This window comes from Xiphophorus maculatus, chromosome 22, assembly GCF_002775205.1.
Source record: "Xiphophorus maculatus strain JP 163 A chromosome 22, X_maculatus-5.0-male, whole genome shotgun sequence".
Lineage (NCBI taxonomy): Eukaryota > Metazoa > Chordata > Actinopteri > Cyprinodontiformes > Poeciliidae > Xiphophorus > Xiphophorus maculatus.
In genome coordinates this window covers 3,479,420-3,506,654 of record NC_036464.1, presented here as the reverse complement: position 1 = coordinate 3,506,654, position 27,235 = coordinate 3,479,420, and the positions used below count along the sequence as shown (strand labels likewise).

General features: G+C 42.8%; 1 protein-coding gene across 1 annotated transcript in view; it reads left to right on the top strand.

Annotated features, from left to right (window-relative positions):
- The window catches only part of helz2 (helicase with zinc finger 2), a 30,431-nt gene extending 9,890 nt beyond the window's left edge, over positions 1 to 20,541 (top strand). The window contains exons 5-20 of the mRNA XM_023327090.1: positions 2,741 to 3,255; positions 3,341 to 3,979; positions 5,024 to 5,816; positions 6,047 to 6,122; positions 6,239 to 9,593; positions 9,702 to 9,787; positions 11,130 to 11,267; positions 11,340 to 11,495; positions 11,587 to 11,731; positions 11,977 to 12,117; positions 12,197 to 12,389; positions 15,797 to 15,946; positions 16,023 to 16,232; positions 17,293 to 17,446; positions 19,197 to 19,364; positions 19,950 to 20,541. Of these exons, the coding sequence (XP_023182858.1) occupies positions 2,741 to 3,255; positions 3,341 to 3,979; positions 5,024 to 5,816; positions 6,047 to 6,122; positions 6,239 to 9,593; positions 9,702 to 9,787; positions 11,130 to 11,267; positions 11,340 to 11,495; positions 11,587 to 11,731; positions 11,977 to 12,117; positions 12,197 to 12,389; positions 15,797 to 15,946; positions 16,023 to 16,232; positions 17,293 to 17,446; positions 19,197 to 19,364; positions 19,950 to 20,050 (7,020 nt within the window). The 3' untranslated portion in view covers positions 20,051 to 20,541. The remainder of the gene's footprint in view (positions 1 to 2,740; positions 3,256 to 3,340; positions 3,980 to 5,023; positions 5,817 to 6,046; positions 6,123 to 6,238; positions 9,594 to 9,701; positions 9,788 to 11,129; positions 11,268 to 11,339; positions 11,496 to 11,586; positions 11,732 to 11,976; positions 12,118 to 12,196; positions 12,390 to 15,796; positions 15,947 to 16,022; positions 16,233 to 17,292; positions 17,447 to 19,196; positions 19,365 to 19,949) is intronic.
- Positions 20,542 to 27,235: the final 6,694 nt, after the last annotated feature.

Sequence of the window (27,235 nt, the reverse complement as noted above, 5' to 3'; positions counted from 1 at the left end):
CTCATTTTCATTCCTTCCATCTGTCTCGGACATTTCCAATCAAGTAATGATGGTTTTTCAATCAATCAATCAAATTTTATTTGTATAGCCCATTTCAGCAGCAAGACATTTCAAAGTGCTTTACATCATTACAAACACAGAAACACAAAGCAACATAGAATCAATCATTAAGTCAAGGTCCATCAATAAATTTGTAATTGATTACATTTCAAATATAATCCTAACCAGGTGGGTTTTTAGTGGAGATTTAAAAGAAGTCAGTGTTTCAGCTGTTTTACAGTTTTCTGGAAGTTTGTTCCAAATTTGTGGTGCATAGATGCTGAAAGCTGCTTCTCCTCTTTTGGTTCTGGTTCTGGGGATGCAGAGCAGAACCAGAACCAGAACCTGAGAGGTCTGGAAGGTTGATACAACAACAGCAGATCTTTAATGTATTGTGGTGCTAAGCTATTCAGTGATTTATAAACTAACAACAGTATTTTAAAGTCTATTCTTTGAGCTACAGGGAGCCAGTGGAGGGACTTTAAAACTGGTGTTATGTGCTCTATCTTCCTGGTTTTAGTCAGAACGCCAGCAGCAGCATCTGGATCAGCTGCAGCTGTTTGATTGATTTGTTGGACAGACCTGTGAAGACGCTGTTGCAATAATCAATACGACTGAAGATGAAGGCATGGATGAGTTTCTCTAGATCTGGCTGAGACATTCGTCCTTTAATCCTGGAAATGTTGTTCAGGTGATAGAAGGCCGACTTTGTAACTGTCTTTATGTGGCTCTGGAGGTTCAGGTCAGAGTCCATCACTACTCCCAGGTTTTAGCCTGATCACTGGTTTTTAGTTGTAATAACTGAAGCTGTGCATTGACTCTAGATCTATAACTCTAGATCTATAGCTCTAGATCTATAACTATAGATCTACGACTCTAGATCTATAACTCTAGATCTATGACTCTAGATCTATAACTCTAGATCTATAACTCTAGATCGTTCCTCTTTAGGTCCAAAAATAATATCAGTTTTGTTTTTGTTCAGCTGGAGAAAGTTTTGGCACATCCACACATTTATCTGTTCTAAGCATCTGTTCAGTGATTGGATGGGGTCAAAGGTCACCTGGTGACATCGTAATGTAGAGCTGTGTGTCATCTGCATAGTTATGGTAGTTAATATTATTTCCTGTTATAACCTGAGCTAGTGGGAGCATATAAATATTGAATAGAAGGGGTCCTAGGATTGAACCTTGGGGTACCCCACATGTGACCTTTGACCTCTTTGATGAGAAGTTTCCAATTGAAACAAAGAAATCCCTGTTCTTTATGTAGGATTCAAACCAGTTAAGCACTGGACCGGAGAGTCCGACCCAACTCTCCAGTCGATTCAGTAATATGTCATGGTCAACACTGAGGTCCAACAGAACCAGCATTGTGGTTCTGCCACAGTCCGTATTTATATGGATGTCATTGAACACTTTGACTAGGCCAGTCTCTGTGCTGTGGTAACCATGGAAACCAGACTGGAAGGAGTCAAAGCGGTTGGTTATCGTTAGGAAGCTAGTTAATTGTTTACACAGCTTTTTCAATAACTTTGCTGATGAATCAGAGGTCAGAGGTCGGCCTGTAATTCTGCAGTAGTGATTTGTCCAGATTGTTCTTTTTTATCAGTGGTTTGATTACTGCTGTTTTCAGAGCCTGGGGGAAAACGCCTGATGAGAGCGATGAGTTTACTATTTGGATCAGATCAGCAGCAATAACAGGCAGGACTTTCTTAAAGAAATGTGAGGGTAAAACATCCAGACGATGGTGTAGGTCATGTTGTCACTTAGGTACCTTTCGCCTAGAGTAGATCCATGGTTCAGAGCTGGTATCAGTGAGGCTGAATGAAGCTCCTGGTTCCTGCTTCAGCAGAGCCACATGCAGCAGTTTTTAGCTTTCATGTTCCCACAACTGGAGCTGCAGTGTCAGTTTTGGTCCCCCAAACTTCCTCCAATCAGGTTCGTCAGAGCCGACCTTTCTTCAGTCCACTTCCTAACAGCAGAGAGATGTTCTGTTTCTGCCTGAAAGGTCCTGCTGACAGCCAGAAGTGCATCCTGAGTAGCAGTGGTCCAGTGGTGGGAGATCGGATCTACTTTTATCCTCCATGTTTGTTATGGGCTCAGCTGCTGTCCAGCCTCTGATGTTCGGGCTGCAGGATGTAAAGACCGACCAGAACAAACCAGGAGAACTCTCCATTATTTAAAGGTTTTCTGTCTCGGACTCTGAGGGTCGTCTGTCCGGCAGGTTTTAGGCGTTTCTCTGCTGCCAGCCCTAACCTTAATGGATGGGCGATTAACAGGCGTCTGCAGCACTTTGTGGCTTCAGAGGAGATTCTGTAATAAATGAAATGTGTTGTGGATGAGCAGTGGGCCACATCTAGACAAAGCATGGATATACTGTATGTTTCTATCTTAGCATCTGATTTAAATATCACCAACACTTCTTGACTGTTGTGGCCAGCAGGGGGCAGGCTTGAGTCAGTTTCCACATGTCAGAAAGCTAAACTTAGAACCAGGAGGAACCACTGAAACCATCAGAATAGCGCCCCCTGGTGTTATTTGCTGCTGATTCATCCTCCAACTGCAAAGACACCACAGAGTGATCTGTTTAAACACCGTGTCTCTAAACTGGACCACATCCCACACTCAGTGTCAAAAGTTGTTTGTGTCCAAGATGTTTTAAATCTTTGAAAACAAAATTGTTCTGTGTTTTCTTGCAGAGACAGCTGCTGCATGTGGCTCTGCTGAAGCAGGAACCAGGAGCTTCATTCAGCCTCACTGATACCAGCTCTGAACCATGCATCTACTCTGCAGGCGAAGGGTTCCTCAGTGACAACATGACCTACACCATCGCCGTATCGTTCACATCTACACACCCAGGCTTGTATGAACAGTGGTTGGTGCTAGATTTTGGAATGAGACCAGTCCTCTTGAAGAAACTGAAGGTGAGAGTTGGCCAGCAGTCAGTGGATGACACTAAGGAACAAGTCTTCAATCATGGCGTCATTCTACAAAGTGCAGAGCGCTGGAATCGAGGGAACAGGGTTATAATACCCTGTTCATACAGAACAGAAAAACAGGAAGAGTTGATGAAGGAGTACAAGCCTCCACAGCTAAGCCTTCTCTGTAAGCCCTCTTGTTACAGCCAAGCAGCACTGACAGCTGAAAACTACAAGACAAAGATGCATGAGTTCCTGTACAATGAGGAGAGAGCTGAGGACCAAGTGGTTTCAAGGTAAAGTCTACGTTTAACAGGTTTCTTTAACATGTCTCAAAATGGTTTCTGCTTTTTAAAAAGCGTTTCGTGTCATTTTCTTTAGACTAAATGTTTGTGGACAAATTACAACAATGACTATGTTGAACGATCCAAAGTTCGGGATGGAGTTTGCTCGTCAGGGAGAACTTTTCTGTTCTGTTTCCATCCCTTATAAGCTGACCATGGACAGTCCTGAAGGTCTGGTACTGAAACGAAACGTCCAGTCAGCACTGATAGCTCCTGTAGACTCTCTCCATCCAAAGTCCAAGGTCTATGAAGCCAAGGTTCTGAACCTCAGAACCAATGAGAACCAGATACACCTACAGCTGTCTAAACAGTGCTGCTCTGATCTTTCTCTCAAAGACAAGCAATCTTATCAAATGGAGGTCCAGTTTCAGTTGGATCGCCTCAGCTTATGTACCATGCACAAAGCTGTAGACCTGCTTCCTGATACCACCAGAGTCCTGCCAGACCTCAAGAATTGTGGAGTTCCTGTCGGTGATGTCACCTACGAGAACCTGAACTCCAAACAGCAGTCTGCACTTGGCTTCATTACGGGGAACCATGATGGAGAAAAGCTGACTGCACCTCTGCTCATTTATGGACCTTTTGGAACCGGGAAGACCTTCACTATTGCTACAGCAGCCATCGAACTTTGCAGGCATCCGCAGAACAAAATCCTGATTTGCACCCATACCAACAGGTAACTTGTTTGGTTCAGAAATATTGATTGGTTTGATAAGATGACCAGCAGTAGATGGTCATCTTAAGGTTGGCCAACATCCAGTCAGCAAATTATAAGCAATGCAGAAAGTAGAGCTCAGTCATTTCAGTTCTGTGTGTTTTTTATGTTTGGGCTTAGCATTAATACTGGATTAGTACTAATATGCAGATTAACCCTCGAATTTTTATGAATTTTTTCTGTAAAAAAGTTGGAAAATTCATTGTAGGCGCTGTTGAGTTCAGGTGATTCAGTCACAGGAGGGTTTGTGATTCTGTCAACTGTTGCAAAGAAAGCTCCAGCATTGTTTATGATTTCCAGGAAGAACGTTTCCCTAAAATGTTTAGTGTGGAGTGATTTCTTCGCCGTGCGTCTCTGTAGATTTCGTAGTGTCCAGTTGTCAACCTGGAGACACGTTTTATGCCATTTACACGATGTTATTGTGTATCTAGTCTACTTACTGAAGTGAGTGCAGGAACTGGTTTGTGGAAAATAATTTTCCCTTTGGGACTAGAAAGTCTGAAGTCTATGTTCAGCCCTCAGCACAGGTTTCTTTCACTTCTTTCTCCAGAGATTTCTTCCTACCAGACACAATCTTCACTTTAATGGAAGCCATGCAATCAGTGATGTCTGAAATTTTAGAGTAGAAATGATCCATCAACACATCTACAGGGTGGAAGTGAGGGGGAAGAATAGATTTGGTTAAAAAGTTCTGCTTGTTGTCTGTAAAAGATTGTTTTGTAATAATATCTGTTTGACTAAGTGAACAACTTAAATACAAAATGATTTGAGATTCATACATTTATTTGGCAGGGAATACATCTGTTGTCCCTGGACGTATCAAAAATGTTGCTAAATTGGATCAAACTTAAAACTTCAGAGTCAACGCATCGTTTTACCAGGCTATAGTTTGGTATAAAATTAGTATGACAGCTTATTTATGGCTTTAACCTCGATTCCCAAATGTTGAAAAGATATCATTCAAAGCCTACTGGAGTTTTAACTTGTCCGTTTTGTACCTTTCAGTTCTGCAGACCTGTATGTCAGAGAACACTTCCATCCTGCCATCAGTAAAACTAACAAACTGAGGCCAATTCGAATAAAAGCCAACAGTGGAAAGGCTCTGTTTGCCACAGATGAGATCACCTTAAAATACTGTTTTCTCTCTAAAGATAGAAAGTCTTTTCTGCCCCCAACCAAAGCTGTTCTGGAAGACCACAATGTAGTTGTGACAACAACAACAATGGCAGGACTGTTTCATGACCTGAAGCTTGTAGACGGACTCTTCACCCACATACTGATCGATGAAGCCTCCCAGATGCTGGAATGCGAAGCCTTGTCGGCCCTGAGTCTCGCTGGGCCAAACACCAGAGTTATTCTCGCTGGAGATCACATGCAGATGGGACCACAGCTCTTCTCTGTGGATGACCACCGTCGTTCAGACTGCACGCTCCTCACTCGTTTGTTCCACTACTATCAAGGACAAAAATGTGACGCCGCCCAGAGCAGCAGGATCATCTTTAGTCAGAACTACCGTTCAACCAAGGAGATTGTAGAGTTTGTCTCCGCTCATTTTTATGTTGGAAAGAGTGATGTGATTGAAGCCTCAGGAGACGTTCCAGCTCCTCCAAATGATCACGCTCTCCGGTTCCACCATGTTCGGGGAGAATGTGTCCTGGATATTGTGACTATGTCTTGGTATAACAAGCAAGAATCTTTTAAAGTCACTGAGGTTGTGGAAGACATTGTGAAGAACTGGCCAACAAACTGGGGGCCCAAGGACCTAAAATCCATTTGTGTTCTGTCAGAAGGCTCTCAGGTAAAATTGTTCAAAGTAATCTTAATAAATAAGTTTTTGTTGTATAAAATTATACTTTGACATTTTGAAGTTTTATCTCTGAAATGTTGATTTGTTGAAGTTCTTGTTACTCCTGCTGTTGCTTCATTATCAAACCTAATGAATGCAAACAGAATGGAAATACGTGACTGCCATATAAACTTTGTAGCTATTGATGGTGTTTAATAATTTCAATAGTCATTTCTCAACAGGTTCAACAAATTCGATCCATCCTTTTAAGAAAAGGCTTTTCTGAAGTAAACGTTGAAACTCTCGCAAATGTCCAAGGTAACTTTCATCTAGTTTAATCCTCAACCCTGAAGGATTTCCTGCATGATGTCAAAGATCAAGAACTGTCTGATTTTCCTTATGTTAGTTTGACCTAATTAATCATTTTTTAACAGGCAAACAGTTCAGAGCAGTCATCCTGACAGCTGTACAAACCCGTGACAGCCTTAAAGAGTCCAACCCGTCTGGGCTGCCTCTTTTCAATGATGCTCGTGTTTTAAACACTGCGATGACCAGAGCTCAGTCTCAGGTGACAGTAGTTGGAGATGCTGCAGCTCTCTGCTGCTCTGGGAAATGCTCCAGGTTCTGGCAAAGTTTCATCATCCACTGCCTCAGCAACAACAGTGTAGAGCCAAAGCATTATACCAAAGGGTTTTTTGAACAAGATGTAGGAGAAACAGTCAAGTTTCAGAAGTTGGAAATTATAGATGAGAAAACCATGTCTGACTCAATTCTGCAAGAGCTACGAGATGAATATGAACAGATGAAAACTGAATATAGTTCAGATGAAGAGAGTCTGGAGTCTGAAGACGTTACCCACCAGAAGTTCGGAAAGTCTTTCAAAGTTTCTAGTAAACTGATGGAGTTACGTGAAAAACAACCAGAGTTATTCAAGAAAGGAAAGTTTGTGAAGGAGTCTTACAACAGAGGACATGTTGTAACATTTCATAAACCCACCTGGCACATACATGTTCAAGGGAGATCCAACATGGGAAGGGCTTTCACTGGGGATGAAGTGGTCGTACAAACAGCCAGGGGAGGACAACCAGCTAGAGTTCTTGGTATTGTCAAGGAAAATGAATCTGCCCGTGAATTTGTATGCTTCCTTGAGGAAGAAGATCACTCCAAGAGACCTGCAGCTACCAATAATAAGTTTGTAAAAAGGATTATGATACCTGTCAATAAAAATGCACCTAAAACAACCATTCTGCTCCTGGAAAAAAGACGAAACTTTCTACCAGTATGGGAGGAAATCAGTGGATACTGGACAATCATAAGATCTCACCATGTCAGTGAGGTCAGGGACAAGGTGTTTGTAGTGCAGGTGATTGGGTGGAAAGAACATTGTCTTTACCCTTTGGGAAGAGTCACAGATGTTCTCCCAAACAGTGGGCCTCTTAATGACAGACTTTGGTTGCTGAAAGAAGAATTTGAGGTCAAAAACACTAGTTTGGATACATATGAAGGTCTTCCAAATAAAGACGAAGACAGTGAAAAGAGGCAGGATGAAACTGAAACAATCACATTTACAGTTGATCCAGAAGGAGCAAAAGATCTGGATGATGCCATCAGCATTAGAGATACTGGAGACCATTATGAGCTGGGAATCCACATTGCAGATGTGGCAAGTTATGTGAGTCCAGGTGATGAACTAGATAAGCATGCAGAAGAACGAGGTTCTACACGTTACCCCGGAGAAGAACCTATTCATATGTTCCCTGGAAACCTGAGCACTGGCCAATTCAGTCTTCTGCCACATCAGGATCGCAGGGTCGTCTCCTTGATGCTCAAAGTGGAAAAAGAAACACACAAGATTTCTGAAGATCCAAAATTTCAGCTGTCCATGATCAGGTCAAAAAGGCAGTTTACTTATGAAGAGGCAGAGGTGGTCATCACCCAAAGATACAGAGACCCTCCCACATTCAGCACAGAGGAGGACGGTGTCACTGTGGCCTATCACTTTGCTAAAGTTCAAAGGAAGTTAAGACTGGGGAGAGAGTGGGCTTATTACCAGTGTGATGATGACAGGTCGCCTGGGAAGCGGAAAGCCCACCAGATGATTGAAGAAATCAGTCTGTTCTTTAACAACTATACAGCAAAATACTTATGTAAGTCCAAAGCCAGATATCACACGCCACTCCGCTGTCAGAACAGCCCAGACCCTGAGAAGCTAGAAACATTCAAAGAGAAATGTGGAGCATTAATAGAACTGTCCTTTAGTGTCAACCATGATGAAATAACTGTGCCTAACCTTAAACCAAGCACTGAGCGTTTCCCCATTTTGGAGACTGTGTGGAACGACATCCAGTCAGCTCTGAGAGAAAACGATACAGACAAACTGGTGGACCTTGTGGCTGCGGATGACATCTACCCTCTGCTCCAACCAGTTATTTACGAGTTGCAATGCTGCAGAAGCAAAGCATATTTAATCCGTTCAAAATCCTCTGAAGAAGCAGAAGTTGGACATCATTCTCTCAAGCTTAACCCTTACACACAAGCCTCCTCACCAATAAGACGTTACATGGACCTGATCTTACAGAGGCTCCTGCACTCTTTCATATGTAACAATGCTCTCCAGTATACTCGTACTGAAATCACTGATCTGTGTCATCAGTTTGACCCCAACTCAAAGAAAGTTAAGCAGTTTGAGCAAAAGGCTCAACAGATCTTTTATGCAGTGAGCACAAAGCAGCAGAGTGCACCAAAGCTAGCCTTTGTTATTTCTGCAGATCCAGACGAAGAGAGCTTCAAGGTGTCATTTCCATTCAACAGGAACATATTTCATCTGCCTTTGTCCATTATGTTCAGTGAATTACAGTTAGAGGACCAACCAGTTTATGACTCTGAAAAAAAATACATCTTGCTCAAATGGAAAAGGCGAATATATGCAGCCGACGAGAGGCTGATCCACCAAGAGTTGATCAAGATGTCAGGTCGTGGTCCATGCATTGAGGTTCCTCTGACAGTTTGGACGGCTGTGATTGAAGCAGTTCAAACAGAAAATCTGGATCAGGCCAAGTCCCTCCTGATGGACACCATTCCACTTCAAACAGAAAACCTGGACCAGTCCGAGTCCCTAGATTCACCACCTACTTTCCAGCACTATGCTGACATTGATCTTCACCTGCAGCCAGGTGGCACCATGCAGGTGCAAATGACATCAGAAGGGAGTAGAGGTCGTCACATGCCTGTTATTCAGCTGGTGCACATTAAACCGATGTTTGAGATTTGTGTCCAACATGTCCACAACCCCATCTTATGTTACACCCAGTCAGCACAAGAGCCAGCAAAGACTTTCTATAGAAACACAAAACAATACATGGAGATCTGGAAACCCATCTGTGAGATGGAATCTGCAGCGAATGCAGTGGAGGAAAGTAATGGCATCATCATTGAGAATCTGGAGGTAAAGTTCACTCAGCGGCTGGAAGGCACCATGACTGGAACATTTTTCTTACATCAGAAATGGATCACAGATTGGGTCATTGAATGCAACCTTGCTAAATGCTTGCTTTGCTTTCGGAAAAGAGGTCTGAAATTGCTTTTACCTATAGAGCATTCTGCACCGGTCGACCCAAAAGAGTTTACTTGGGTGGCTCATGGTTTCACAACCAAAGTAGATTCTAGAGAAACTGGAAGTGAAGTGGATTTCCATGTCAGTCACCTGCCAATGGAATATGTTCCTGAATGTGTTTTTAAGAGAAAAACTCTTTTCACTGCCGAGATCATCCCAAAGCTCCTGCCTGACATGTGAGTTTACGTTTCCTTCAGTTCCTCTTTTAAAGCTCTTCACCTCTGGTTGGTGATGAAATTCATTCATTTTCTCTAAAATGAATGTCTGTCTTTGTTTTCCTACAGCCGGAAAGAAGCTGCTGTTCTCAACCTGGAGGCAGCATGTGACCTAGTCAAGAGGATTGCACTAGGCCAGAAGATTCCCAAAAAAAGTAAGAAAAGTACTGAACATCCATCCATCCATTAACTAAACTAAAAGTACTATTAAAAAATCATTGCAGAGAGGATTTTATTGCCTGGGTAATTATTGGAGAGTAGAGTAGACTCTGGTCAGATCTCCAGTCTGTGGCCGGGCAGATGGACAGAACAGTCCATTTAAAGTAGTTTGGTGAGCTGGTAGTCACCAAACTAGCTATGGTGACTACTAGACCAGTGTATAGCCGGACATCACAAAACTGTTCTGGTCTTTACCAGCAGTAGGAACGTTCTAAATCTAACCTCAGATTCAACGCTGATGTTATTTGTATTGTCCACCAGACCTTAACTCTCAATTTGTGAGTCAGATCTCATTTGTTTTATCTGGTTTAGTGTTAAATACTAATAATGTCAATGCTATCTGAGAGTCAATTGGCTTTACTCAGACAATTCACAGTCCTACCCATGTTTAACATCGTACTTTAGACCTTAGACTTTAGAAGAAACAACAGCCCTGACACACAAGAGTGGTTGCCAGTGCTAAGACCTTCATCATGGCTCTAATTCATCCCATATAACCCAATGATTTTACCAACTGGAACCACGAATACAGTGAACCCTCGTTTATCGCGGGGGTTGTGTTCTGAAGAGAACCAGTGATCCGTGAAGTAGTTACCTTTATTTTTCACAATTATTATACAGCATAATTAAATACTCTACATTGAACCAAAGAACAAAACCTGTTTTCAGGCCTAAATTATTTTTTTAACAAATAGAATGCTTTCTTACAAATATCTACAGTAAAATAATGATTTTAATCATCAATACAAAGTATAGTAGGACAAATTGAGACGTATTTCTCTGTTCCTCTGACTGTGACGCTGTGGCCTGACTTCTCTCTCTACTGGCTTTTTCTCCTGAAGCCTGAGGTGCAGGTGTGTTTTTTCCAAAGGAGAACAAAGTTCTTATCGGTAGTTGTTGTCGCTATTTTTCTTCTGGGAAAAGATATTTTCCAAAATTTGCCAAGCTGTATTACGTATATTTAAATAACGTAACGTTATTGGCACACAGGAGGAGAAAAAGCGCAGAGACTGTTTAGCCAATCAGGACGCAGAACACAATGCACTGTGAAAAAAAAACTGCGCAAAAAAATCTGCGATACATCGAGGCCGTGAAGGTGAACCGCGTTATAGCGAGGGATCACTGTATTTCTAAGAGGATCAGGCCAAGCCAGAGTCCTGTAAGACTCTATTAATAACCCTGCAGTGTGAAGATTTATTGTTCACAAGAACACGCAGCAATCAAGACAGCAGAGTGCGGCCCCATGACAAAGTCATGTTGTGTTGCTTAATCTTCCAGTTACGCCAAGCAGTGTGCTGAAACACCAGATCGCCAGGACAAAGTTGCCAGCAAAACTGCCAGAGCTTAATGACAGTCAACTTCAAGCAGTTGCAGCTGCTCTAAATAGCAACTTTACCCTGATACAAGGACCACCAGGTAAGAGCAGAAATGTGATTAATCCTGTTTCCACATGCAGCGTTAAAGATCTCTTTTTTGTTTATCTGACAGGAACTGGGAAGACGGTGGTGGGCGTGAATATTGTGTACTGGTTTTTGGAGATAAACTCTGATAACCCCAGGATATCTGAAGACCCAAGAGACAAAGACAAAAAGGAAGTCATTCTCTACTGCGGTCCATCCAACAAGTCAGTGGACGTTGTTGCAGGTAAATGTACTTTTTGAGACAATGTTTAAATTATTTCTGATTGAACATTTGGATCTTGATTGGGAACCATGTGTGTCTGATTGATCCACAGAGTATCTGATGAGGTTTAAGGAGAGACTTCGGATCCTCAGAGTCTATGGCCAGCAAGTAGAGAACGTTGAATATCCTTTTCCAAACAGTGACCTGCAGTTTTCTCACAGGTCACTTCGCCAGGACAAGTCCAACCCAGAGCTCAGGTACTGCACTTTCAGTTAAGACCCTCCACAGGCAGCATGTGGAGAGTCAGCATTCATCTTTTCATGTAGCATGGAAAGACGAATGCTGCTAAACATATCCTTATATCCGTTTCCTTATTCCTCTGCAGAGGAATAAGGAAACATCTCAGGAGTCATGGTAAGGGGGGGATAGGATTAGGGTTAACTAACCTTAACCCTTACCCTACCCTAAGCATATATGCTTACATGTGTTGCATTGATTTTAGGAGCATCACTCTGCACCATCGCATCCGTGAGCCAGAAAACCCCTTTTCAACAAAAATAAAAATATTTGATCAACGGATTAGCGAATGGCTCAAGAAAGTCTCGACTACTGAGAAAGTCTTGACTCCTGAGGAAGTGAAAGAGTAAGCATAGTGGTTTCATTATATCCCTGAATAAAATGAAATAGATATGAAAACATGACATCTTTGTTTTTCCATGCAGATACAGGAACCTTCTCAGAGATGCTCGGATACATGAGCTGAACAGACATGACATCATCCTGTGCACGTGCACACAGTCATCCACCCCCATCCTCTCCTCCACGGTCAGTGCACGTCAGATCCTGATCGATGAAAGCGCGATGGCCACCGAACCCCAGACTCTGATTCCGTTAGTCTGCAACAACCCAGAACAGGTTCTGTCTCCTTAAAATGCCCCATTCTGTGTTTGCTCATGTTGACCAAACTAATCCTGAAGGTTTTTCCACCGAATGTTTCTCAGACTTCACTGTATCATGATATGATTTCCAGATTCATAGATCCTCAATGATTCTTAGCAGTCATGTTTTAGTTCATTTTAATAATATCCCAAAAAGAATTTGATTCTTTTTTGTTTTAAATATTAAAACAAAGAACACATCCAGTCCCTTGATAAAATAAAACAAGTTTCAGGAGGAATAATTGATCATGAATGTGTCCCACTACTCTAGTGTTTAATGTTTTAGTGCTAGCCAAGGTTTGGCTAGTGTCTAGGTCAGGGGTCACCAACGTGGGGCCCGCGGCCCCCGGTCGCCCGAGGGGACCTTGTCAGTCTGCGGAGCAAGTTCTGAAAATAGCCATTGTCATTAGGGAGCACTGCCAAAAAAATATTTAATGTTTTTACATTAAATTAATAACATTTGTTTATATTTAGAATTTTTAAAAAAAAGTAAATTATAACATTTTTAAAAATAAATTGCTTTGTGCATAAAACTCTTTTCTGTGGTTAAAGTTCAGAACTGCACAGACGCCTGCAGGATTTTATCGGAGGGCAGCAGCGCCGGCAGCTGGACCCGCTCTGGTACCTTAACCCTCTATGGCATGGCGTTGCCCTCAGGCAACAAACCACATAGCTGTACCTCACATTGCTCCTTTATTTTATTTTTTGGGGGGCATGATTTTTGACATATTTTTGTCCAAAAAATAGTTCTTTTATGAATATAGTTTTTGTTTGATTTGTATTTCATTTCTCATAATCAGTGTAGACAATCTTGGTGTTCTAGACCAATGTTACCCTGAGGCAACAAACCCAAATCTGGTTCCAGGAGGTGTCAGAGTCCGATTTTATGATTGACATGTAATTAGGGACCACCAAGCTCCCAAAGAATGCAGGAAAATATTTCTTCCCCACAAAAATAAAAAGTCATGCCATAGAGGGTTAAGGTTCTCCTTGAAGTAAAAAAAGAAAAGAATCATTTCTGAAATGTTTATTATTTAACCCTCTTTACAATTAACAAAATTGTGGAGAAAAAAAAAGATCTTATGTGTCAAACATCTTGTACATAGCGCATGTCTGAGTCTGTAGAGGTCAAAGGGCACGCCAAAGCTTAAATCTGATTGGTCAGTTTGCTTTTGTTTATTTGGCGGCTTGGTGCTTTTTCTGTAAGATAAAAATGAATGACAGGAGTTTGAACCTCCCGTAGTTCTAAGAGCGGTTTGGATCCCGGCTGAGCTTTTTACAGTGTCGGTTCTGACGGGTCGTCGGTTTCTGAGCTTCTCTGATGTTCCTGAACTGGAGAGCAGATGGTCACCTGTTAGCTGACATCTGCTGCTCTTCCTGAGCGTCGCGCTAAAACTGAGGGTTAAACCAATTAATCTAGTGGAAACGTTCCCCAAAGGAGTAAAAATTGTTGCTTCACCTTCTCCTCCTCTGGACGTCTGACTCCACCTGAACCTGGGAACCAACATCCTCCTCTTTCCAAGGATCAACCGGGTATATAGGCTTCGATTCCATGTCTTTATTATTTAGCATCGTTTATGTGAAAAAAAAGGCTTTAGTGGTTTAGGTTTGTGCTGCTTTTGTGCGACGCCACATGATGCGTTGGAGAGGTGTTCTATTGCAGGTCAGGTGTAGTGATAGTTTTGTACCTTCCGATCTGTCTGACAGTTTTTTTCTACATCTGCTGGTGTCAGCCAGCTGGTGACCCGTCAGCTGTTCAGTTCGCGAAACCACAAAAAAAAGCTCATAAACCGGCGACCCGCCAGAACTGCACACTGTAAAAAGTTCAGGCGGGATCTTAGAACTACGAGGTTCAAACTCCACTCATCATTTTTAGCTCACAGAAAAAGCAAACTGACCAATCAGATTTAGGCTTTGGCTGCCCTTTGACCCCCACAGACTCACACTGATGTGCGCTACATACAAGATGTTTTGGCACAAAATAACTTTTTCTTCTCTCCACAATTTTGTTAATAGTAAAGAGGGTTGGATAATAAAATTTACAATAACTTTTCTTTTTTTTATTTAAAGTTAAATCTGTTCAGCTGCACCAATCCAGACTCTTCAGTCACTTGTGGGAAATTTAGAATCACACAGAAAAGCTCCAAAAGGGAATCAAACTGAAAACTCTGAACTAAGAATTTCTGATCACATAATAGCAATTAACCATATCTGTCTTTACTGATAATTATTGTCAGTAGTCCCTAACATTAATATGATCAGGCAGCATGTAGTCATATATACACATACTGTATATGTATTATTGTTATAAAGGCTGAGCCAAGAACATTGATGTATCAAACAAATAGCCCTTCGGGGCGTGCCGTGGTGGCGTAGCGGTTAGCGTGACCTGTATGCCTTGAGTCCTCGACGTGGCTGTCGCGGGTTCGACTCCCAGACCCGACGACATTTGCCTCATGTCTTCCCCCCTCTCCTTCCCCGTTTCCTGTCAGCCTGCTGTCATATAAGGGACACTAGAGCCACAAAATACCCCCTGGAGGGGTAAAAAAAAAACAAGTAGCCCTTCGTTTTGCTCTGGACCCGTGAAGCAGCTCCCAGTCTCACAAAGGTTGGTGACCCCTGTATGTGTCGATGCAAGCCAAGGATTGGTCAGCATCTCCCTCATCAAACACCTGGACACACGTTGTTCTCTTGAGGCCTGGAGTTGAGGATCCCTAGTTTATAGGATGGTCTAAAGACGTTTGTCTCTTGCCGTCTCAAACTGCGCAGAGTTTCTACAATATCTCATCATTGAGAGCCTGCTGACCAGCAGTATCTCCATCTGATCTGGGAGCTGCAAGGCCTCAGACTGTAAGTCTCTGCAAAAAGTGGTGAAGACAGCGGAGAGGATCATTGGGACTTCACTCCCCCATCCAGAACATTACACAGACGCTGCTTAGCCAAAGCAAACCAGATCCTCTCCAAGGTCTGTTCATCTGGTTGGCGTTTAGCATCTGCATCTGTTCTGATGCTAATGGTTTAGCATTAGCACAGCCAGACTCAGAAATAGTTGTCTCCCACTGGCCATCAGATTGCTCAACAATCCCATCCATAAGACTGTCTGAGTGCTCGAAAATGCTAAGTTATAAATATTTAGCATATTTGTATATTATGTAATTATAGGCACACTTGTGTTTTTGTGTGTGCTCCAGTGATGACATTTCATTGCCAATTTCCCTTACATGTCTTTTGCAATGACAATAAAATAAGTCTAAGTGTATTTTAAAAATGAAAAGTTGAATTTCTCAGAAAAAAATGTTTGAATCTTCAAACAGAAAATTTTCTCCAGCAGTCTGGTGACCACTGACTTCGGTCTGATCTCTGAACTTTGTGGCGGTCTGCCAGGTGGTGCTGATTGGGGACCACAAACAGCTTCAGCCAATCGTGAAGAACCAGAGCGTGAAGAAGCTGGGGATGTCCAGGTCTCTTTTTGAGCGCTACTACACCAGGCTCCATAAAAACACGGCTGTGATGCTGGACACCCAGTACAGAATGGTGAACATCAAATATGTCCTCAATGAGTAACAGCAGCAGTGCATCATAACCCATCATGCTGTGTTATTTTTAACAGCACCAGGGCATCTGTGAGTTTCCCTCAAAGCAATTTTATGAGAGCAAGCTGAAGACGGGTGTGGAGCAGCCGAGCAGCCTCCTGCGCGTTAACGGCAAGACTATGCCAATCGTGTTTGGACATGTTGAAGGAGAAACTGTTCGTTTGGTGGTGAAGACGGCAAAGGGCAACAACAAATCTAAAGTCAACCACAATGAGAAAGAGAATGTGGTACGTAACATTTTCTGTTCAGCTACCAGAACCAAAACGTGCCTGAATGTTAGAAGACGGTAACTTTTCCAAGAGCATCTCAATTTCATGTCATTGATCCCTCGAGGGACTCAGGGAAAGGATTGTATTGATTCCAAGCAGGAGTTGCTTTATACATGATTAAGCCTGCAAGTAGATGAACAGGAGGTCTAAAAGTGATAATGATGCAAAACTAAAAATAATTAAGGTATTCTCTTCACCACTTGCTATCCATCATATTCAATTCAGTTCCGTTTATTTCTACAGTGCCACTTTGCAAGTGTCATCTCACTTTACAAAAAAATATTTAAATTCAATCACACACATTCTAACTGATCCTCGTTCTCAAACTGTACAGTATGCTCTAATTGTTCAGAAGTTTCTATCTAAGGAAACCCAGCATTCACTCCTCCTGGCCAGCAGGGGGCGACAATCCCTTTCATGGAATCATTAACTTTACAGCAATTCCTCATACAGATCATGCATGTAGCGACAGTGGAGAGGAAAAAAAATCCCCTTTAACAAGAAGAAACCTCCAGCAGAACCAGAACCAGAACCAGAACCGGGCTCAGTACCATGGGAACCGACCGACTGGAGGTTAGCGAAGACACAGCAGAAGAAGAAACAGATGAACTGATGTTGGATTATTTCTGATGTTCATGAAAGTAGAAACAGCAGGAGAGGGAGAGCGATTAGGTGATGGCAGCATCATGCCAGCCGCCTCCAGGAAGGAACCAGCCAATCAGAACACAGAGCAGGTGAAGCTGCCATGGAGAGAAAAGAACAGGAAACCAAAGGTTAAAATGGCGGCAAACGGTGCAAACTGGAGAGTAGTAGAAGAAGAAAGGGAGGAGGAGTGGCCAGTTTGTCCTGTAGCATCTGAAGCTATTTTCCTGATATTTCAAATTCAAAAATACTTTATTGATCCCAAAGGGAAATTAAATGTTATAACGATTAGTGATGGCTGTTGGCAGGAAAGATTTCCTGTAACGGAATCCTGATATTAAATGAAGGATTTTAATTGCTGCCAATTGTTTTTCAGACAAAGATTGTTGAAATGCTCGTAAAAGCAGGAGTGGATGAGAAGAGCATTGTGGTTCTGTCTCCTTATAACGCCCAAGTAGCAGAGATCCGAGAGGAGCTGACCAAGATGGAACTGGGAGGAATTACAGTGACCACCATCACAAAAAGTCAAGGTAAAAGTCTCTCTGGGACCAGATCTGGGGTCTCGTTTATGAAACACTGCGTAGCATCTATGCTAAAAGTCTATGTGGCTTGGTTGGTAGACCACACCTGGTCCACCAGGTGCAGAGACTTCAGTCTTCCAATCGGTTAGGGTTAAAACATCATTTCATGAGCCAAAAATCAATGTGAATGAAGCGAAGAGTTGAAAGAATCTCCTTTCTAGAAGCCGCTGTAGCAGCGTGATTAAAGGTTTTCACGCCGCCATCATGATTCTGATGGGAGGTTCACAGTTCATGTACTGTTATCACAACATGTTGGAAACTCTGTGTATGTTAACGCAGATTAACAGCAAACCAAACTCAATTTTCATGAGCCAGGAAGCCCTTTATTACAGTCTTCTTACAATTTTGTACAGTTGTGTGGGAAGCTCAATAAAAGCGTTGAGTGAAACTATAAACAGAAAATAAAATATTCATCAGCTCTAAATGCACAGAATAAACTTCTAATATCAGAAAACATAAATTAGAATTAACCTTAACTGTTGTTAAAAACAGTCATGCTAGCTATGATCATTACTATGCAAAAAAAAACTAGTGGGACATGGCTAATTACTGGAATAAACACATTTTAAAACGACCTCTAAATAAATCCTAATAAAACTCCAAACAGAACACAGATTGAACTTACAGCCACTCCTTTCAGAGGAGTTAGAAAAGATTGACGACACAGGAGGTGAAGTTTGCACATTAATAGACAAGTTTTCTCTCCACCATCACCTGTTCCTCACTGCCACTGCCTCTGCTACCCACAATGCACTGCTACCTCAAAATTCACCTTCAAAATAAAATACAGACGAACCAATACTGTAGAAGTTTCTAAATTAAATGAAGATATATTTCTAACTTCTAGCCTTGGGCAGAACAGTTCAGGGTGAATATTATGAAAACATATGTCTGCTTTGCTCTGGGAGTTTGGAAGCCCAGCCACTGCCCCCTGCAGGTTATAGTGGAATAGTGCATCAGAACATCTGGCCCTAATGGCTAGAAAATATTTTAGTTTTTAATGGACTCACCAAGAAGCCAGCCATCATCTATAGCGCCACCTGCAGGCTCTTCCCTGCTTTGCTCCAGGATGAAGGAGTCATGAGCCAGAAATTTGGTCCAGTCACTAGGAGATCTTGGCTGTCAATGAAAACGTGTTTCTTCCTGATCGCCCCTTTGCAAGGTCTCCTGGCAGCGCCAACCCATCCGATATATTGATGGACAACGTTGGCATCCATCAGTCTGATTCCGACACCGGCTCACATCTGATGTGTTGATCTCTGGTCCACATCATGCTGAGAGAGGAAGGCAATATACAGAAAGCCTAAAAATGTTGGCAGACTAAGATTTAAGTTGGCTTATTGGGATTTTTTGAAATATCCTCAAGCATAAATAAAACTGCTGACTGCTTATAATAAAGTCTATCTCTGATTAAAGGTTAGATAATCAGAAGTAGTGGCTTCAGTTCTGCATTGCCAGTTTCCCGCGGCTCCAAAGCGAAGGTAAATCTGGGTCAGAGGTCATGTGAGAGACCGCATGTTTTCCTGCTAAGTTTATTTTCAGAGATCGCAACCTTTGGTGGAAAGTGAAGTGAAGTTCAGTTCCCACTTTGTTTGGACGCCCCCTTTATAAACGACATCCCAGACTCATGGTCAGAAGTCCGGCTGTGCCTCAACCCGGCATCAGAACCAAACCAAACCCAAATTCTGTTTTCTCCCAGGGAGCGAGTGGCGCTACGTGATTCTCTCCACAGTCTGCTCCGTGCCCAGCGACGAGATTGAGAAGGAACCGGACGGCGCCTGGATGTCTGAGCATGTTGGCTTTGTAGGAGACCCCCACCAGATCAACGTGGCCATCACCAGAGCCAAGGAAGGACTGTGCATCATCGGTAAGGACGGGACTGTGGACTAGAGCAGAGATTCTGTACCTTTTTTACCTTGGGGTCCAATTTTTCCAGTCCAAAATGGCCCAGGGACCATTTACATACTAACCATCTATTGGTTTACCAAGTTGACCCGGCAAGTTGACACTCAGCAGCTCTGAGTGTTTCGGGTTTTGGTTTTTGTTGAAGCCATAAAGGAGAATCGCGATCCACTGGATTCACTGGTTGTTAATGGGGGGTTAGGTCTGCTCCAATACACCTGGTGGCTCCTGACTGCAGGTGAAAGTCCGGTACCAGTCCAGCAGTACCAGACTTTTGCAAACATTTTCCAATCATTTTGACCAGTCAAACACTTTCCACTAGAGCTGCATTCACCCATTCTCTCACATTTACACACCGATACACAAATCGGTGGACAACTTGGAGCCAAGTGCCTTGCTCAGAGGCACAAATCAATCTTACAACCTTCAAACATAAGATGACTACTCTAGCCACAGACCTCCCCAGATAAAGGTCCACTACCAGTCCAGCATCTGGTCCAGAACCAGATCCATCTTTAACTGTGCTCTCTTCTTCCCTTTTCTGGGAAAGGCAACCAGAAGCTGCTGCGACTCAGCGGTTCGTGGCGCCACCTGCTGGACTACTACAGTCTGCACAGCGCAGTGACGGATGCAGAGAAGATCTCCGTCTGAAGCCGATCATCAGCTGGGACGGAAACCATGGAAACCACAGGACTATCACGTGTCGCTGTTTTATCCGCTTTACAGACGCTTTGATGATTTTACATTAATTATTGATGTCTGTTTGATGAATTTCTATGTAAAACTGAAAATCATGTTTGTTGAGAATATTAATGCTGCTTCACAGCTGAACTGATCCCAGGTAACAAACAGGTCCGGTTCTGATCCGGTACTGATTCTACACTGGGTGAATTTATCCAATCACTGATCTCAGGTTTTTATGGCTGGAAGGAATAAACTGATGATGTTTTACTTTAATTTAAGGGGCATCATTTTAAATATTAATAATTGTCTCTTTTGGTCTCATTAAACTGGGTTAAACAATTCAAATGTTTCGGTTCTGTTAGAATAATTATGTTTTGTTATCATTCTTACATAAGTAGTTACCAGTTAGTTTTTCATTTAAAGGTTTAGTATTCACACCCCAGAGAGGAGGAATCTGTTAAACCGTGTGAAAGACAAAACTTGCTTTTTCTCTAAACCTTGAAGCTGCAGCTGCTTCTTATCTTGGGTTCCTCCTTAAACTGCTTGTGTGTAGAATGTAGTTCTTCCTTGTTTCAGAATAGCCCCTTGATTTATTAGCTCCACATTCCATTTCTGACTCCCTTCTTTCTCCTTTTTTAATAAAAAGACAGGCTCTGCTGCAGGAAATCAGAACGCATGGTGAACACCTTGGAGAAGTGGTTTGCTATGTTTTCTCCTTCTGCAGAAGCTTGGTTGAAAATTCATAAAAGTTGTTTGTGGTCCTTCTTGGTATTTAGGTAAACAAAAGTACCTATCAGGTTCATTTTAAAGCTCCGCTCCGGACCATAACCTGGTTCTGGATCGGAGCATTTCCACTGTCAACCACAGTGCCGTTGCTAGGCAACAGGAACCGGTTTCAGACCGGATGGAGATGCTTTTGAGTCGGGTGCTAGAACCTGTGGGATCTGCTCTCCATCGGCTCTGATGCGGATCAAACATCACCATGGTTACAGCAGCTTCTCCTTAGTCCGACCCGACAGATGTGATTGTTGTTTTCAATGTTAATTAACAATTAAATAAGGTGTAGTTACTAGAAATGGACCTTCAGTTCCTGCGCCGCCCTGTGCTACAGCACAGTTCCTGTAATACTACTACACTGTAAGCCAATCACGGTGTTGGTTGGCTTCTTGCCACCTCTAGCCTACAGGTTAGCAGTCTTGCAGCTATCATACTAGCATGATGATCATGGAAGTTAGCGACTTCTTGTCCTCACATTTCTGACCGAGGCTCCTGGGCTCCATTTGCAGCCGGACGGCTCCCACCTCTCCAGGTAACACAATAACTGGGAGTTTCTCACGTAGGAAGGTTTTGAAACACGATTTAGTCGTGATCTTTTACATTTGCATCTCCTGATGAGAAAGTCAAATGTGGATAATATTTTTAATGAATAATACCTTAAGAAGATAAATAGCTTCAAGTAGAATTACGGTTGTGCTTTATGAATCCATGATGTGTATCTGATATCTCACTAATGCTGCAGCTGTGCTTCCTGCCTGGTTTTTGTTTTGGTGCTCACCCCCTTATATGGAACAAAAGGGTCCAGTTCTGATCAGACCAGATCAGTACCGGTCTGATCAGGATTCACTCCTGCTCAGCAGTCTTAAGGAGGAATTTCATATAAACATTAATATTCAAGCAAAAATACCTTTAAATATTTGAATTAAATTAGAACACAAGCAGGTCTGAATCACATTAAGAAGCCTGCAGCTATTTGTTACCATGGTTACATGGTTAAATCTACCATGGTTAGATTTATTTACCCTCCCTCGCCCACTGTGCCACTTTCTCTCTGTCCTCGTTAGCCAATCAGCTCTGGTCTGTTCTTCCAGCGTTCACTCTCCCAGTATTTAACCTCAAACCGTTTCACTCCTTACTGGAATCGTCTCGTTACTCGTTTAACCTGCTGGCCTTTTGCTGCTCAGTTCCTCTTTGTTTTGCTCTTTTTCACTGTAAGTTTGAACCCCGACTCAGCAGAAATCCGGACAGCAGAAACTGTGACTCAGCAGATCTAAACAAGCAATTCGTTGACTTTGGTTCTGACCCGGAGTTCACGGGTCCAGAACTGTTTGCTTTTCTTATCTCTCCCCAGCAGACGATAAAAGTCTGACTTCGCTCCACTCGGATCACAGTTTCTGTTTTCTGAGCCTTTTGGACCCAAAGAACCAGAATGATGAAGGTCTACCTGCTGCTGCTGCTGCTGCTGCCGCTCTGCTCCGGTAAGAACAACTCTGCATCCCCTCAGGACCCATCAGAACCAGTCAGAACTAATCAGAACTTCTTATAGTTCTGATTACTATAAGAATACTTTCAGAACCTGGAAGTATTCGGCCTAACCAGAACCTAACTGTCAGAAACAAGGTCCTCCTGGTATTCTGCAAAAAGTTCTGACTTGGTTCTGACCTGAATCCTGGATGTTCTGCTTCTCTTTAACTGGATTAACAGAACTCTGGTTCTGAGAGCAAAGTTGGGTCTTTAAACAGGCAAAACACGTGAGCATCATCCTGGATTCTCCAGAGGCGGTTCTGGTCGGGATCTTCATTACTAGATTCTGAGCCGCAAAGCAAAACATTTAATGTTCGTAAAAAATTATTGAACTCAACGTTACTGAATTATCGTTGTTAGATCACCAATCAGTTAACGATCAATAATCACTGAAATCATCTGAAACAGAAAAAAACGATTGAAATGAACCAACAAATAACAAATAAAAACTGGAGGTTGTTTCTGAATTGTTCAACAGAATTGATTAAAAAACTTATTAATGAAGCAGAACTGGAGAAAAATGCAAGGTTGAAATATTTCCACCAGAGATGCTGAAGCATCCAGCTGGTCAGACGGCCTAGTTAAAGGCCTCTATGGTGCAGAATGGAAACTGATGGCAGCTTAAAGGCCGATATGAACGGTTACCATGGCACCCAGAAAAACCCGCAGAGAAACCATGGGCGTAGGTTTGGGTATGGACGGTCGTGACATGTCCCGACCAATATTCAAGGGATATAAAATAGTCCCAACCAATTTTTGCCATATTAATTTAAAAAAAAAACATGTATTTTTTAACAAAAACAAAATAAATTAACGAAAATCTACATTGATTAGTTTAATATTTCAATATACTACGCAGTGGTAGCATTCATTTTAAAATTCGCTGTTCTGAACTATGACGACCCGCCATTGGCTCACAGGACGTGGATCTACGTTCTTTGATTGGCTGCACCAGGCGGCGGCCAGCTGGCCACACGCGGAGCGGAAGCTTGGTCCACGGTGCTGACAGTGAACGGGTCTCCTTCTGAGGTTGACTTTTATTATGAGTCTCCATGTCGCCACCAAAAAAGAAAAGGACGACAGACATTAGAAGTTATTTCGCTACCTCGGCTGTAAGTACAGTGAGGGGACCCATAAGTTAGATATCTATCACGCAATAATATCTCAACAATTGGATCTTTTTCCTGAAGTGCAAGAAGTCATTTTTTGTTCTTTTCTGCAATTGTGTTTGTTGTATAATCAGTAGATCCAGAGGATATTTCTTTTGATCTTACTTGTAATGTTTGCTGAATTTTGAAAAGGAAAAAGTAAAATGTTCTTGAACTGATCTGCTGAGTATGATTGTATCTGGTTGTATACACAAGATGCATGATCTGGTTATGGTTGGGGGGAGGGGGTAATTAAGCCAATGTGGTGCCCCCCCCCCCGGTCAAAAATGGGGGGGGGGGATTGGTCAGTAAGTTGTAAGGTCCCACCAAAACTTAGACCACACCTACGCCTTTGAGAGAAATGAAAGGTCAACTCTAAATGGCAGATGACCAAGGAGGAATAATTTCCCACAATGCAATGTGAAGAACCCCAGTGCATTGTGAGAAAATGTCCAGGTGGCTCTGCCGTCCGTCCGCCTGGAGAGGTTCTGGTTCTGAACGGCTCTGTTAGTTCTGGACATAACAGAACCGGATCCGTCCAGGATGGTTCTGCTAAATGGATCAGGGCTTAAAGGGCTTTCCAGGTATTTTCCCAGGTTTTCTCCAGGTGTTTTCCAGGTATTTTCCCAGGTGTTGTGCTCTGAGGGATGCGTGAATCAGTTATTTATCTATTGTAGTTTGCTGTCAGGAACAATGAACATCTGCGGTAGTTCTTGGTGTGTTTGGGGCGCCCTCTGGTGGTGAAATATTGCCTCTGCGGTCCAGACTGCTCCGGATGTTCTGGGTCGGGCGGGTTCTGTCTGATCGTCGTGTTTGTTCTGCAGCTCAGCAGTTCCACATCAGCTGCTATGGAGAAGACTTCCTGATGGTGAACAACCTGCTGCTGCAGTGCACTGGGAAGGTCCAACAGGCCTGCTACACCAGAGGTGAGTCGCTCCTCCTGACCAGCAGAGGGCGACAATGGAGAGGAGAAACTCCCTTTTAACAGGAACAAAACCTCCAGTAGAACCAGCATTTGGATCAGCTGATGGCTTGAACTTTATTTAGTGAACTTTCTGATAAAGTGTTCCAGCCTGAAAGAACAGATTCATGGATTAGATTATAGATTATCAGCTTTGCTGCTGGACAGGAAGTTTATCATTTATTCCAGAATTTAAAGGAGAAAATTCTAGAAATTAATTTAATTTGGGATTTAAACGACATCCTGCTCAGAAATAACACAGAGGTTCTTTACTTTGGCACCGGGTGTCCTGAACCAACCGGTCCAACAGAACCCGACCAGGTTCTGGACCTGCAGCCAAACCCGACCCGTGTCGCTAGGTCTGACTGTTGGGTTTACATGCAAACTGGACCGAACCTCGATCCAGTCCAGCAGAGGTTCTGATGGGTTTTCTGTCTGCAGATAATGGAGAGAAAGGCTGCACTCGGCTGGAGAACTGCTCCCGACCCGGTTGGACCTGCTGCCACACAGACCGCTGCAATGGAGACAAGAACTAGAACCGGACTGGTGGTCCAATCAGAACATTCATCCGGATCCTGGTAGAACCTGGGCCCGTTTAACGTGTCCTGTACAAGTAAATAAACTGTTGGTTGGACCAAAGATCAGTGTTTGGTTTCTCTACAGAACGTTTTACCAATAGAACCAAGCTGACCCGGTACCAGTCAGACTGCAGGAGAACCTCAGAAAAACCCAACTGAAAGGTTCTGAGGAACACAGCCGGTTCTGTTAGTTCAGAAAAAAAGGTTCTGTTCTGCTTTAGGTGACCCGTTTCTGAACACTCAGGTCCAGACATCGGGTCGCCTCGGTTCAGAACAAAAGCTCTAGTGTCGTAGTCAAGACCAAGACCAGCGCCCTGCGCTACATGACACAATGAAATGTGAAATATGATCAAAATTGATCTGAAAGATTCACATTCCTATAAAAACACAGAGATATTAAATACTTAAAGCTGAAATAAATTTAACCAATATTAAAATGTTAATAATTTAACCATTATCTAAAAAGATAACAGGTTTCAGTTAGTTTGGATTGTTTGACTCAGTGCAGTGTGAAAGCGAACCACAGCTGCTGAAAATGTAACAAATGTTGCAATTTTGGTACCCAATGGAACCAAGTCTACTGGACTATCAGGTGTGAAAACAGCTTTACTCTCTGGCCTGGATTACAACCACCATCTTCACAGACCACCAAGAGAAGGCCCCCTGGCTCCAGAGAGCACAGGTGTCAAGCTCCTGTCCTCAAGGGCCACTGCACTGCAACCTTCAGATGTGTCTCTGCTGCACCACCTGAGCAGAATAATGAGGTCATTAAGGCTCTGGAGAACTGATCTACACAAGGAGGAGGTCATTAAGCCATTTCACTCCAGGGTTTTCTACCTGTGGCTCATCTAAAACCTGCAGGACAGCGACTGGAGGCCTGGAGTTTGACAGTCCTGCCATAGAGTATGTAATATGCATACTGTTATCAAGAGTGTCGGGTATGTACAAATGTTATTTGTACATTGAAAGCTGAATGATTGTACAGACGTCTGCTTTGTAAACACAAAACATGGTCAATACATAGTCTGCAGTTACTGTTGATTGATTCCATTGATCCTATTAAAGTGAAGGTTGTGTCTGGTAGGAACAAATCGCCATGGAGAAATGAGCAAACGGATCTGCTAGGCAGCTCTGAACGTAAAACTCAACTTCACCTTTACTATGAAAACTGCGTAGCTTCACTCAACACTAAAACGTGCAAAGGAAACGTTCTTTGCAGATTTCATACCTTAAAACATGAACTATGCTGGAGCTTTATTTGCCACAGCTCACAGAATCACAAACCGTTCAGACTCAACCACCTGACCTGCGGTCAAACACGACTGCAATGAATTGACCAGCAGAGAAAATAAAAACTAGAGGGTTAATCTGAACATCCACAATAAATCCAATTCCATTTATTAAGCCAGTGAATATTACTAGCATGTGCACAGAAAGCCGCTAATGCAACCTGGGTTTGACATTTCCAGGGTCGGTTCCTTTTGCTCCAGACACACAAACTGATTCAAGAACTTTAATGATCTCATTAATCAGCAGGATCGTCTGCAAAGCCACGATTAGCCTCAGCTGCACTGAGGATGGGATCTGAACTCGGACGGCCAGGAAACGGCGACTGGAGCTGACCTCCTCCGGTCCGGTCCGGTCCGGTCCTAATCTTATTCTGCATTGCAGGAATTACCGGATTCAGAGAAACAAGATAATTACCAATCTTAGTCATATGAAATTAGACATTGCTACTGCAGAAAGATTCAGGAAGAAGAGGATACCAGGCTAAATCAGATTTTTTGACTTTTTTTTTGTCATGCGTTTCACACTCATTACCAGTTGGTGGCGTGTTACAGAAAAATCAGTGACTGCAGGGGGCAATAGCCAGTGTTCATTTCTTAATCAGTTGCTGATTTACTAAACGGCCAGTCGGTTTACATATTTTAATGACGGCGATTCGATGCGATGCTGGTTGTTCAGCCTCTAAAACAAGTCGACGGTAATAAAGGAGCCATGAATCTTACAATCCCAGCTGGATCAGTATTTATTTGCACACTATCGCCCCCTGTCACAGATTTTTCTGTAACACCGGGTCCGTTCAGCCCAAGAGAATTGTTTCAGAACTCGGCTGGACATTTTGGACATGGAAACCGCAGAGCTCCTGACCAGAACCAGAACC